Here is a 13,671-nt window from a genome sequence, read left to right as displayed (position 1 = left end):
CCCCAGGGATTTCAGTCTCAGGTAAAAGTCAAGCAGCTTCTTAAGTACTCATCTTTGGAGCTGGCTAGACAGACTCTCTCTGTACTGATCATAGAAAGTATTTAACTCATAATGTGCTTTTGTTTGTCATTCATTAGTTAGCAGGCCTTAAACAAGGATGGGAAAAGTCACAGTCTCATACCGAGAACTCATTAAGTTGAGCCACCAGGTCATTCATCTGGTCCCGAGTTTGGCGCAGCTCCAATGATTCCTTCTGCAGCTTGTCCTTCATTTTGTTCAGTGTCTTCATCATTTCATCTTTCTCCTGGGTCTTTGTCTCACATTCCCGCTCCTTCTTCTCTAACCTGCTCATCAGCTCGGCATGGTCTAGGAGGAACAGGCAAGTGGGGATGATGAAGTACAGCACATGAAGAGTCCCCAGAGAGATGCAATTTATGCTGAAATAAAGCTGACAAATCTGTCAGTTCAATTGAGGATGTATGAGAGTAAGAAAAAGAAAACAGTCCGTCTTGACAGTGATCTTCAGTGATCAAAACAGCGATGCCTAAGTTTCACCTGGAGTGTCAAATCACTTTACGTGTGGATTGAGAGAAGCTCCATCCTATGAAACACATAAACTGACCACCATAACACACAATTATTCGAGGGAATAAAGCAGGGTTTGTCCACAAAAGGAAAAGCTGTGTCCAGCTCTGCTGCTCTGTGATGGAATTGGCATCTTCCCTCCTCTTTGGCCTCCCCAAGCACAGAGGACGCACTCACCTTTCCGAAACTTCTCTGCCTGGTCCCTCCACTGCTTGACTTCATTTTCATTCACCAGCCTGAAAGATGATATCAGATAATTTAATCCTGTTCTGAGCTACCCAGGCCAAAAGGCAAGTGGCCACTCTATACAGCGATCAGCAAAAGGCAACCTGGTGAATTTATATATTTATACAGGATCATAAAAGTGGTCAGTCTGGTTCCAGATCCTGATCGTTATTGTAGCCAACAACTAATATAAATGTGATGGCTTGTTGCTCCAGGTGCTGAAAAGGGATAAACAAATGCCTGGTGAAAAAAATCCTGATACATTCCTGTGTTTCAGGTAAAGCCCTCAAAGTGCCAAGTCTACTTATCTTGAAAGAGAGAAGTCATCACTAAAATAATCATAGCTGCTGTGGGTTACAAATTACCTCACCCTTAATACAAGACCATATGGCCATCTTTTTTTTTTGCTTTCTGTGGTTCTCTTTTTCCTTTCTTATAAGGAGAGAGGATGCATATCTATTGGGGAAAAATACCACTAACAAGGCAATATCTTGAGATATGAGCATTTCACATTACTATTTCCTATTACTGACAGAAAATATGCAGGGCATGCTGGAGATTGATTAGATATGCAGAATGAGGAGTAGCCATAAAAGCAGAAAGGGAAGATCAGGCACGAGGTCTACAGTAAAGTCTGATATCCAGATAGACAGAAAGAGATCAACACCAGTGTATTTTTCCATGACAAAAAAATCACTTTTGATTTTGGCTTATGCCTGTAACAGGAGGGACTGTAAGAATTTTAGTACAGGAGAATTTGGTTTCATATGTGGCTTATGTTCTATAAAATGCTCTTTTCAATGGATAATTCAGAAGGGTAATGGGCCAGGAATTACCTGCAAAGGCATATGGATGGAATAAAGAGTCCAAAAGTTTGGCTAAAAAAGGATTGAAAAACAAGGAAGTTGAAATAAGAGCCAGCTCATGTAGCTAGACTTCTCAAATGATGCATCCTATAGGAAAAAATAATTATAATGCCCTTAGCCAAGTCTGTGGGTAAGAGCACACAGACATTTCATGAAGAGGTAAAAGGTTTTGTGTGCTAGGTGGAGGCTGCTTTCCTCTGTTTGAAATCTTTCTAAACCATGTGCTCATTAGTGAGGAATGAGATCTAAATAGAGATGATCACTTTTTTTTTTTTTTGTGAATATCAATGAAAGCTGTCATCAACATTCTGAATAGAAAAAGGTACATGAGGAAGCCTTGCTATAAAATCATGGGTATTTCTTCTGCTCTTCTAACCAGCTTAGTATAATAAAAATTAGAAGCCACTAGAAAATGCTATCTAGTTGTCATTCAAAGGCAACTAGAATGCTAACAAGCCAATGAGGAGCTATAAGTTAAAATAAGAAGCTCCTCAGGTATTATATTTCCTAAGCACCTGCATATTTATCATATACCTGCAACACAGAAATAAACAATAATTACGCAGCTTACATTTTAATGATATTTTTGACATTGAAGTTTTCCAGTGGAGCTATGTCTGGATCTTCTCCTCGCTCATCCTGAAGAACAATTTGTTGTAGTATTCTGTCCAACAGCTGCCATTGCTGGAAGTTTCCTGCATTCCTCTTATCTGCATGGAAAGAGACCAACTCATGAGAACTTTCATTTCTATGCCAAAATGCACACACCTGCCAACAGACTGGCATTCCTTCCTTTCCACCTTCCATCTCAATCCTGTATGTAGTAGTGTTAGAACACAAAGCCAAATCCCAAACTGTTGCTAGCAGATTATTTACAAACCCCTGGCATACTGGAACAACACATAACAGGCATAAGCAACTCCACACCTGATTTGCACATTCGGGCTGTGCAACCATTTGACAGATTAACTCAAACTTGCAAGTCAAAGAGACTTCTTTGTGATAGCTGTTACTCAGTATTTTCTGAGGCTTGATGTTGGGGGTTTTTTTGGTACCAAGGTAACACTGGGGCTGAGCACTGTAAAAACAGTCAGGTGTTCTACTGCACGCTTGGTTATCTGAAGGTCAGTGAAACTCAAATGGCATGAGAATTTTATACAAACATGACCAAAAAGTGCAGAGAGAAAGCAGAGATTGAACCAAAGAGACTGATCCCATGGAGCCAGAGAAACAAAGTTCATCTAAGCTCCCTGAGTTGCACAACCTAGACCTTTAGATTCTTTAAAACAGTTTGACTGCTCAAGTACAGCTGTAATAAAGATCAGCACCTGATACCTAACAGGACCAAGGCAGGCAGTTCTTTAGTGATCTTGGTATGCCTTTGATCAGCTGCTACACTCTGGAAGCATAACTGAATTATTTTATTACAGTTAACAAAAAGATTCCTATCACTTCTGTTGAAAACAAATACCAACTTCTTTTTTCAGTTACAGTTCAGAAGCCCTCCACTGATGCACTGCCATGAGGCAGAAGCCTGAAGACTTAACTGTGGAATTTCCCAGTGACAGAACAGCTTTCAGTACTGCGTTGTTTCACCAGAAACATTCCTCACTGCATTTTGTTAATATTCAAAATGGTATCTATTTCTGGGAATTCCCTGCTTCACAGCACAAGAGCTCTTTCTTTTTTAAGACTTCTAATTTAAAATCATTACAAGCTCTGTCAGTGACCAACTGGGATGTCTCAGCTACTTCATTTTATTTACAAGTGCAGAGAGGTCAAGCTGCTGCTTTAAGTATTGCTACAAAAATCTACTGGATGGAGTCAGTGTAAGATACCATGGCCCTTTGCCACTGCCAAGTTCTGAGTGAAAGACAGGGGCGATGTGTGTTCTGGTATCTCTGACCCTGTACTTACACCAAAGCTTCACCTAGTTCTTCAACATCCCTTGCTCTGGAAAACTGTTATGTACTCACATGGCAACTGCAAACAGTGCTGGAGGATGGATAACAAATAGGGATAGGCATCTGTGTGCTTCAATCTCTTCTTGATCAACTCAAACATCTGAGAGGCACTTTTTGTATCAATGTGGATCTGAAGTAAGAGAAGGTAATGAAAGAATAAGAGAAAAACCATGCATAGTGAAAGCCTGACTGTGAAAGATCTGATCAACATAGACACAGGCAAATTTACAGTGACTGGACCTCTGCAGAGCCTCCTGCAGTGTCCAGCTACAAGTTCCAGTGAGGAGCAGGCATACGTGTCTTTGAGACCATCATTGCCATCACCACTCCAGTATGGAAAAGATCCCCAAAGTAAAGGGTTACAAAGGTAGGAGGTAGGCAAAGCCACGAAGAACTGTTCTGCAGCAAGTAAAACATTTGGGTCATAGAAAGTGCTGACACAAATTGTAAAAGCTGAGCAGAAAAGGGCTAGTTGCACTGTACTGTGTATGGCCAGAACTGGTCATGAAGAAAAAGGAATCTAACTATTCTAGACCCTACAGCCTCTTATTGTTGCTAGAGGTTGTGGAAACCACCCTTGTTTTAGGCTTGTGTTTAAAATCAACCCCATCTAAAATATTGATCCTCTCCCCAGGCTCTGAGATGACAGTCTTCAGGAGAGTTTCCTGTAATCTTGGGAAGAGTTATCAGAGAAGAGCCCAAGCTTCACCCGTAGTCCTGTAAAGGAGATTTCTGAATCTAGAATGCACCTGGATCATCAGGACTGAGAACATGAGAGCAGGGCTGAGACCCTCTGCACTTCTGAACCTTCAGCCAAACAAAAGAAAGAAGTCTTTGTCAAAGACAGTTGGCAGAAGCCCTGTGATCATTATTCACACATCACAAACCCGCTATTTGTTAAATGAGAAACAATTAAAACAAAAGCACCAGCCACTCTCAGTACCAAAGTCAATCACTGTTTTCAGGGAACACAAAGGGAAGTTGCTCTAAGCATCCAAAGTGGAGGTTCAATTTTGGCAAGTTCAGGTACTCCAGAGAAAAACTTACCAGGTCAAACCGCTTGGCAAGTTCCAGGTCATCTTCATTTCTGACCATCTCAAAGAAATCTAAGTGCCTAAAAGAAAACAGAAAAACAAACCAAACAAAACCTGCCAATAGCACAATTCAGACTAAACTAAGCACGTCACTACAGAAGAAGCAACACCACGTTTCCAGTTAGAACACCTGGAAATTAGCAAGCACTTCTCACATGAAGTGCTGAGACACGTATGCAAGGCAACTCAGGGGGGTCAGCGACAAGCCAGAAGGAATGGCTGGCTGAGTTATACATGCTCTTTAACCCTTGTGCTAGGTCACTGTGTTGAGGTAAGGCTGCTGAAAGTAAACCTAGAACAGGAAAGGGATATTCTATATGTGGTGAATGCTGTGCCTGCAGTGACAATAGATTTCTAAGAAGTCCATGCCATACTTGTTCACCGAATATTAGACCACTAACAAGTTGTTTCTTTCACATGGTGGAGCAGAGATGCATTCAATGGATTAGTTGAACAGCAGAGCTCATAATTGTCTACATCTGCCTATTGATGAGCACAGCAGCATGCCTTTGTGGGATCTGGGGTCCTGGTGAAAGACCATGGCAACTGGATTTCTCTTACACCGAGACTAGAGCACAGAAGATGATGTGGAGAAAGGCTGTGGCACATCCCCCTGTATACAGACTTGGCATATAAACTGTGTAATCCAGGCATCTGGGGTAGTCTCAGACCACTGTTATTCTCATGACTAACGTGTAAGATCCAAACATGCCCCTAAGCACCTCCTGGTTACAGACAGAAGGAACACAGATTGCCTATAGGACAGATTGTCTTCTTGGTTATTATGTTGTAGATCAAAAGTAACATAGAATCATAGAACACTTAGGGTTTGAACGGACCTTAAGATCATCTAGTTCCAACCCTCCTGCCATGGGCAGGGACACCTCACAATAAACCATGTCACCCAACGATCTGTCCAACCTGGCCTTGAACACTGCCAGGGATGAAGCATTCACAACTTCGCTGGGCAACCCATTCCAGTGGCTCACCAACCTTACAGAACAGAATTTCGTCCTTATATCCAATCTAAACTTCCCCTGTTTAAGTTTTAACCCGTTACCCCTTGTCCTGTCACTACAGTCCCTAATGAAGAGTCCATCCCCAGCATCCCTATAGGCCCCCTTCAGATACTGGAAGGCTGCTATGAGGTCTCCACACAGCCTTCTCTTCCCCAGGCTGAACAGCCCCAACTTTTTCAGCCTGTCTTCATACGGGACGTGCTCCAGCCCCCTGATCCTTGTGCCCCTTCTCTGGACTTGTTTCAAGAGTTCCATGTCCTTTTTATGTTGAGGACACCAGAACTGCACACAATACTCCAGGTGAGGTCTCACAAGAGCAGAGTAGTGGGGCAGGATCACCTCCTTCAACCTGCTGGTCACGCTCCTTTTGATGCAGCCCAGGATACGGTTGGCTTTCTGGGCTGCGAGCTCACACTGAAACCGGCTCATGTTCATTTTCTCATTGACCAGCACCCCCAAGTCCTTCTCCACAGGGCTGCTCTGAATCTCTTCTCTTCCCAACCTGTAGCTGTGCCTGGGATTGCTTTGACGCAGGTGTTAGGTTTTGTGCAGTTGCAGAGCTGTTTGAAGATGCTCCTTACTTTTCTCGCTTGCCCCCTTGGCATCTCTACCCCTTTACCCACCTTCTCTCATAGTCGTGCTAGTGATGCTGTTTGGAGGTTGTGATACAACTAGATCACAAAAAAGACTGAGCTTAAAGAAAAAACATGGAAACTCAAAACCTGTGCATATAATATATATATGCACATATATAATATAACCACACATACTCAGTCTCAGTGAAGTCAATTAACTACTGCCTTCCCTCCCTCCTACCAGAACTGGCTTTTGTTACAAGTTTTGCTACAAGAAAAAAAAAAAGAAAATTTTTAATGTATTTTTTATTTTTTTCATTCCAATTGCCATCCCACCTTTGAAAAAAAAGCAATTCAGGAACTCCTTGCCACAGCCACTGCTAATTCAGTATGTACGTTTCCTACTTCATCTGCTGATTTTAAGGACAAATCTCCTTTTTGTCTTTAAAGAAAGTCAGATTTAGGAAGTGACAGAGACAGCTTAATGCTCAAATCTGAAACCCAAATGGAGGAGAGTTTCTAAGAACTCTTTCTGTGGGTCAACAACTGTTCTCAGAGAACATGTCTTACCTGTCCAGTGTGGCATTCTCGTGTCCTCTTAGCTTGTCAATGACAGGTTGAATTCCCAGCATTAGAAACTCATATCGTAGGTGTAATCGGAACTCCAAATTATCCTTAAGAAGCGGGGGAAAACAAGTTACTGGATTTCAAAAGCTTTTAATTAATCACATTATAAAAGAGAAAAATTACTTAAAACCTCAGTTCTTCCCTTTTTAGTATCTTCTATCCTGACACTAAATTCACAGAGCAACTAATTCCAGTAAAGTAAAAAAAACTAATGCCTTTACATCCATTTCACTTAAAAATACAGTCCTTGCTTACTTACAGTGAGTTCTGCATACCCTGTCAGAACAGGACACACACCATGCTGTTCCATAGAGAACAGAAGTTATTAGTGTTTGCCCTGCTAATCCATTAGAGGTCCACCTGCTGCTTACAGATGAAAAGTACTGCATTCTTTCTCCTAGCTTTTATGTTTATTTGTCATAAAATCACCACATACTCTAGCAAACTTTGAACTTATTCAGCAGGATGTTACAGGACGTACAGGCACAAATGTAGTGCCAGACAGAGCTCTTATGGGCCTGTTGTCTGTTGTGGTTTAACAAAAAAAAGAAAAGCCAGGGTAACAAAATTAACAATTTTAATGAAACAATATCAGTTTAAACTATCCTCCAGACTCAACAGAAAGTCCTGTTAATGAACAAAAAAACAACAAACTATCTTTTCTGAAATTTCTCCCTTTGACATTTTTAAATCTAAATGTTTTGAATTTGGTTTTGAAACAAAACAAAATTTCAAAACATTTCTGAAGATAAAGCAAAATATTTTCCAAAAGGCTGAAATCAAGAGGTAAATGCTTTGCAATCCTTGAAATAAAACAACAAAAGAACCCAAAACAATCATTTCAGTAGTTTATGTTGTATTAGAAGAGTCTGGGAATTAAATAATATGGAAGACATTATAAGACTGATATTAAAAATTAAGCATTATTTTCCACAAACTATATCTTCTCAATAATACAAGATACGTGACTTAATCTACTAACTATTTCCAAGGCAAATTAAAACAAGTGCAACATTTCAGAAGGAATTTCCAGGACAGTGACTCACCTCACCAGCACCAGCATTCAGAACAGCATTTATAAAGGACATGATGGCTGTTTTGAGATTTACTTCATCTCGGTATCGCCCCATACTTCTGTCTAGCTCATTCAGCAATGTCTAAAACAGAATAGTAGTCTGCGTTAGATGACATAAATTGATTTCTTGCACCATTGTGCATACTGTTCAAGGGATATGCACAGAGTCTTCTTTTGATTTGTTATATATTTGCAGGGGGGCTGGAACTAAATGATCTTAAGGTCCTTTCCAACCCTAACCATTCTGTGACTCTATGGTCTAATCACTAACATACATATAGATATTTTGCCATAATTTTGAGAACATTAGGAGACGAACGAGAAAAAAAAAAAATAGACCAATACTGTTGGTAGCCTTTGTTTATATGGTCTATTGAGGATTAATTCCACTAATTCCACTTGAATATTTACCATAGAGGTTATATGTAGAAACTGATTAGCCATGAAAGCAATTCTACTTTTAGCTTTCTGCTGATGACATTGAATCTTCTCTTGAAGATCTTCTCTGATCAGCTCATAATTCCAAGGGCGATTTTCCTTACTGGAAAAGTAACAAATTCCACTTGAGATTTGCCAGTTCAATTGTATGTATCTCACTCCAGCATTAATAATAAACTCATATATTTGTTTTGCTGACGCACTAGAAAAGACAGAATTCTTTTTACTCTTCCCAAGAAGTTTTGGCCATAAAGCGAGAATGGAGATAAAAGTAGCTTTCTAGTGTTGAGCTCAGCAGACCATCTAAATATTTTGAAGCTATAATGCTGAATAAGCAAGTTAGTTTTCCTTTAGTCAGTCTTCTCTCCTTAGCTACTGAAAGTGCTCATTCATAGCAAAATCTTCCCTGCGACAGTCATGGGTTTCATAGGTCTGGAAAATGGAGATCACCATGGAGATACGTCTCAAGAAACAGGGGGAATATATCCTCCTGTGCTTTCCCCAGGGGAAAGAATACTCCCATGCCTTCATGCAAACAATTTGCTTGGGTTTGTGTAAAAAAGTATTTTGATCTATCATGCACTGCTACTGACAGCTTTTCTTATATTTGAGCATTGTATGCGCAATATCAAGCAAGCTCAGTTTCATAAACTCATTTTCTTGCATCTTCTTAATTGCCCAGCTGGTATTTGCAAATATACTACTTCTGGTATTTGAAGGTCCATCACATCCGTGATTTCCCAGTAGTGAATGAATACCAGCTCTTCCCCCATTCTGTTAGAAATGAGTCTTACAAAAAAACACATGAAATGTCCTACTGAGCCAGATTGATGGCCAGTCCAGTCCAACATTCTATCTCTAACAATCATAGAAGATTATCTAAGAAGTCTTTAAATTCACCAACAAAGCTCTGTCTTCAATGTGACAAATAAACAGAAGTAAATGATAATTTAATTCTCTTGCTGTCAGATCTGACATTGAAATCCAAAGCACCTGTGTCTTCTTGGAATAATTTAAGTAGCCAACATTACAGAAGCATCAAAACCAAGGATAGCTTTGCTAGTTTTCTTCAGAGGCCTCATTCCTACCATATATTCTCAGAAACTTTTGGTAATATGCTAAAATCTATGAAACAACAGCAGATACAGTGCCGAGACAGGATAAAGGATGCAAAAATTTTCTATCCCCCATCTTAGAAGGCTGGACTAGGAGCAGAAAGCAGTGGGGGCCAAATTTGCACTAAGCTAACTGAAGAGCAGCACATCTTCATGCGATTGTTCAGCCCTAGAAAGAAACACTGTAAATTCATGCTATTCCTAAAGATCAGAGTCTACACCCACACACTGTGGCTGAACTCCAATATTGCCAACCCTTTGCAAATGGCTGAGGTTCAAGTCTTCACTTGAACATTTTCTGTGAAGAAGATTTCACCACACCTCTTGGCAGCCACCTCTGTGGCCCAATTGATCTTATGGTTGTAAAAGTTTTTCCTATTATTTAAGCAAAACTTTCCTCACTTAATCCCATTATTCCTCATCACTAACATCTAGTAGGGTTTTGTTCAATCTGCAGCAACCCTCAAAAGGCTTTGTTTAAGTGTTGAAGGGAAGAAGCAAATCAATTTGGAATACAGGATTTTAATTTGTTCCTTGTTAGCTCCCCTACTACAATTCCAAATTAATCAGATTTCTTCCTATAGATTATGTAGGTACTGAGCATGCTTAACACAAAACAGGCAAGAAGGCTTTGAAAGGCATGCTGCTAATCACCTTTACAACGGATGATATCAAGCTTCCTTTATTCCTTCACTTCAAGTATTAAAATTCCCAGTATCATTAAGGAGGAAAACAAGAGTTCTACCCAAAGAAGCCCAATTAATATTTACATCAGCAATTTAAATCAGCTCCTTTCAGACAATATTTAACACCTAGGTTCCCCCAAGACTAAAAGAAAATTTTTTTCTCCCCCCAGGGGTCCCCAACCAGGTAGGTGTCTTATATCACAGACTAGGCTAGAAGAAGGGCACTGGAACATCCTGATAAAATTTTCTGGGCTAGTACACAGCATTATGACTTTGCCACATGAGTTTGACTCAAAATGCGGAATGTTAAAAAGCACAATGCGATACGATAACACAATGCCTTCGCTCCATAGGAGAAGTGAGGGGAGGCAGCAAGCATAATAATAATTAGAAAGGCATCAGCTTAGGGAAGAGTAAGATTGTGCCCCTTTCACAAAGAAAACCAGTCATAAATGGGATAATTAGATGCAAATGAGAATATGAGAATAGAAATCAATGATTCTTCTTTCTCACTGTTTTGGGGGGGGGGGGTGGTGTTTTGTTTTGTTTTGTTTGGGTCGGTTATTTTTTTTTTAGAAACCTCCACTTTCACAAGAATAGAACCTGAGAAATTCAAGATAAAGCAATTTCTTGGACTTTTGGATGGTCATGCAGTAAATCAGTGACGGAATTACGCTAGTACTGGTTTTGAATACATCAGGTGGAAAAGAATCCCAGCAAGGACACCAAAGGCTCATCTTCCTAATTCCACATTCCTGCTTTGAGGGTTTATTGCCTGGCTTTCCTATGTTTGCTTTCATTTCTCTTCTGTGAGGAGTAGAGTAGAATTTGTAGGCACAGAAGCATATTTCAAAGAAAAACTGAATGAAAAAAAGACAGCTTTTCCAGACTACCTGAGGAAGAAGACTGAAGGCACGCCTTTATGTTATTGTGGTATTTGAGTAAAGATGGAATACTGCTCTGGAGAGGGCAGTTTTCAAGGAATATCTTAAAAGAGGAACTGAAGACTGCCTGTTGGACATTAAAGTGAGAGTTATTCCAGGCAGAAGGGCAGCAGCAGGAAAAGCGATCAGTTCAGGCAAGAAGCTGTGACAAATGTGAGAGAATTGGAATAGTCACGATATATATTCACATACAAACATAATGCATAAACTCTAGTTGCAAGTGTCAAGACAAAGATGATCCTGATAGACCTGTGAACACACTGACCAGTGGAGATACAGGTTGTAGCTGAGTGCTAAAAGGAATTTGAGTGAAGACTGAAGTCTCAACAAAGAAGGGTAAGTTCTGGAGAATCTCTCATAGCATTAAAGTGACTCCTCTCTGAAGTTAAGGATTAGATTGATAATTGCAATCAGTAGATGCAATGCTGACAATATAGAAAACAACAGTATTTAAATCAGCATTTCCACTCAGAGCAAAAGATGAAATTTTGTTAAGGAGATATTCCTTCATATTCATAAAAGTTCCACCTATATTTTACATTAACTTCAATTAAAAAAAACAAAAACAAAACCAACAAGAACACATAAAAAGCAAAGAAATCTTTTCCAAATAGTAAGAGCTATAGCAGCACAGAGCCAATGCAAGTTTAGCAAGAACCATGTCTGAAGTTTCAGCCTTCTTTCTGTACTAATCCACTGGTTGCTGGGTCCTCTGACTACTTTTGACTAGCTGTGCCAGGTAGCAAGGGTTTTGCTTAGAACAATGACCAGCAATAATTTCTGACATTCAACAAAACATGCCACGTTTTATGTTACTATGTCAAATACATGATCTCTACATCACTCCACTACACCTGAACACGTGCAAATTCAAAATAACCAATGTTCCAATCTAATGTTTTCAGCAGGAAGTTATGCACTTGTTCAGGTTTTAGGTGGTTGCCAGTAAATTCTGATCCTCCCTTCTTATAAAGAGGAGTGAAAGGAGAACTGTGCACCCCAAATTTTTATTCATCATGATGATATTCCTCTGCAAGCAGCACAGTAACACATCTGGAACAGTGTTTCTTATATGTACCTCCTGATTCCTCAAAGTATGTAGTGGTGGTCACTGCAGATGATATGGGAAGAGTGGGACACTTATATTTACTGCAATATGCAAGAGGGGAAAATAAATCCAAACACATAGTATACAAAGTACCAGCTTTCATAGATGAGGAAGGATAAATTGACAGTGAGGTGGCTGAAATGCTGAAGAATATTATCAACCTCTGTTGTCAGGAAGACAACTTAAGTAAAAGCACAATTGCACTTATGTTGTCGAGGTTAGCGCTATCTGTAAGTCCTTTATTGGACATTCTGATCAAGGTGACCTAGTACAGTTTCCAGAAAGCCCTACACTTTTTACTTTCCTTGATAATAAACTGCAAGACTGGTCTGAAGCACAGACATAGGAGGGCAAGAGGCAAAGAGATATAACAGTCTCTTAACTGACAAGTCCTGGAGTATCAGAGAATCTTCAATTAAAATGTAAGGAAGACCACGAACACATTTATTTGAATTTATTCAAATTAAAAATTACTCATCTCTCTGTTAGACAAAAATCCCATTCTATCATCTAGACACAAGCATTAGAAATTGCATACAAGAACACTTCCCTTCTGCTAAATAATTTTGGGGTTTGGGTGGGGTTATTTTTTTTGTGTTAAGAAAGAAAAAAGAAATAGTATCCATTTATCTTTCAATTTGTCCCCAGTGGAAAGCATTTTGACAAAAACAGGCATTTATGCAAAGTACTTACATGAACATGAGAGCTTGTAAAGATCTGCAAATCATTAAACCAGATTCCTCAAAAGCTCAGTTGTACAAGATCTGTGCACGCTTTGCCCAGCAATTAATTACATCAGTTATTCAAACAATTTTAAGCTAATACAAAAAGAGGGAGAACACTCAAATAGGAGACTCTAAGTAAACTCAGCATCTGTCCCATATGAGCTTATTAAGCAGGGTCCCTTCATCAAGGATAAGTTAACACAGTACTAGAAGTGTCAGGGCCATGAGTTACCACTGCTTTTTGCTAAGCACTGAAGGTTATCTGCACCTGTCTCTCAGGTATACAAGAATGTCAATTCAGGAAGGAATCCTTATTTCAGCTAATTTAGAGAGAATAAGCTGGTTTAAAAGCTTTTCCTTCTCTCTTCCATATGCAGTCCACATAAACCTGTACATCATAACTCTGTACATAGCTTAATTTTCTCCTTCTGCATTGGTCATTCTTATCCTACTCCTGTAACTAGGGAATGGTGAAATTCTTATGATTGCAGCTGTAATCTCTTCACCTTGCAACTTTTACTGTAATTATTATTTTCTTTCTTGAAAGCTCTGAAGAGCTTTCAACAGAGATTGAAATCCCCTCTGTCCCCCTTTCTGGAGTCATATATCATATGTGTCATATTGC

General features: G+C 39.6%; 1 protein-coding gene across 2 annotated transcripts in view; it reads right to left on the bottom strand.

Moving 5' to 3' along the window:
• DAAM2 (dishevelled associated activator of morphogenesis 2) overlaps positions 1-13,671 on the bottom strand; it is a 167,830-nt gene that overhangs the window by 45,571 nt on the left and 108,588 nt on the right. For both annotated transcript variants that reach the window (XM_057429989.1, XM_057429990.1), the window contains exons 7-13: positions 8,002-8,112; positions 6,899-7,002; positions 4,688-4,754; positions 3,653-3,770; positions 2,248-2,386; positions 763-821; positions 182-366 (exon numbers count right to left, since the gene is read on the bottom strand). In XM_057429989.1, the coding sequence (XP_057285972.1) occupies positions 182-366; positions 763-821; positions 2,248-2,386; positions 3,653-3,770; positions 4,688-4,754; positions 6,899-7,002; positions 8,002-8,112 (783 nt within the window). The remainder of the gene's footprint in view (positions 1-181; positions 367-762; positions 822-2,247; positions 2,387-3,652; positions 3,771-4,687; positions 4,755-6,898; positions 7,003-8,001; positions 8,113-13,671) is intronic.

This window comes from Pezoporus wallicus, unplaced genomic scaffold (assembly GCF_028554395.1).
Source record: "Pezoporus wallicus isolate ANWC-B61680 ecotype Strahan unplaced genomic scaffold, APGP_CSIRO_Pwel_v1 contig_5353, whole genome shotgun sequence".
NCBI lineage: Eukaryota > Metazoa > Chordata > Aves > Psittaciformes > Psittacidae > Pezoporus > Pezoporus wallicus.
The sequence above is the reverse complement of the archived record's forward strand: the minus strand, read 5'-3'. Positions and strand labels throughout refer to the sequence as shown.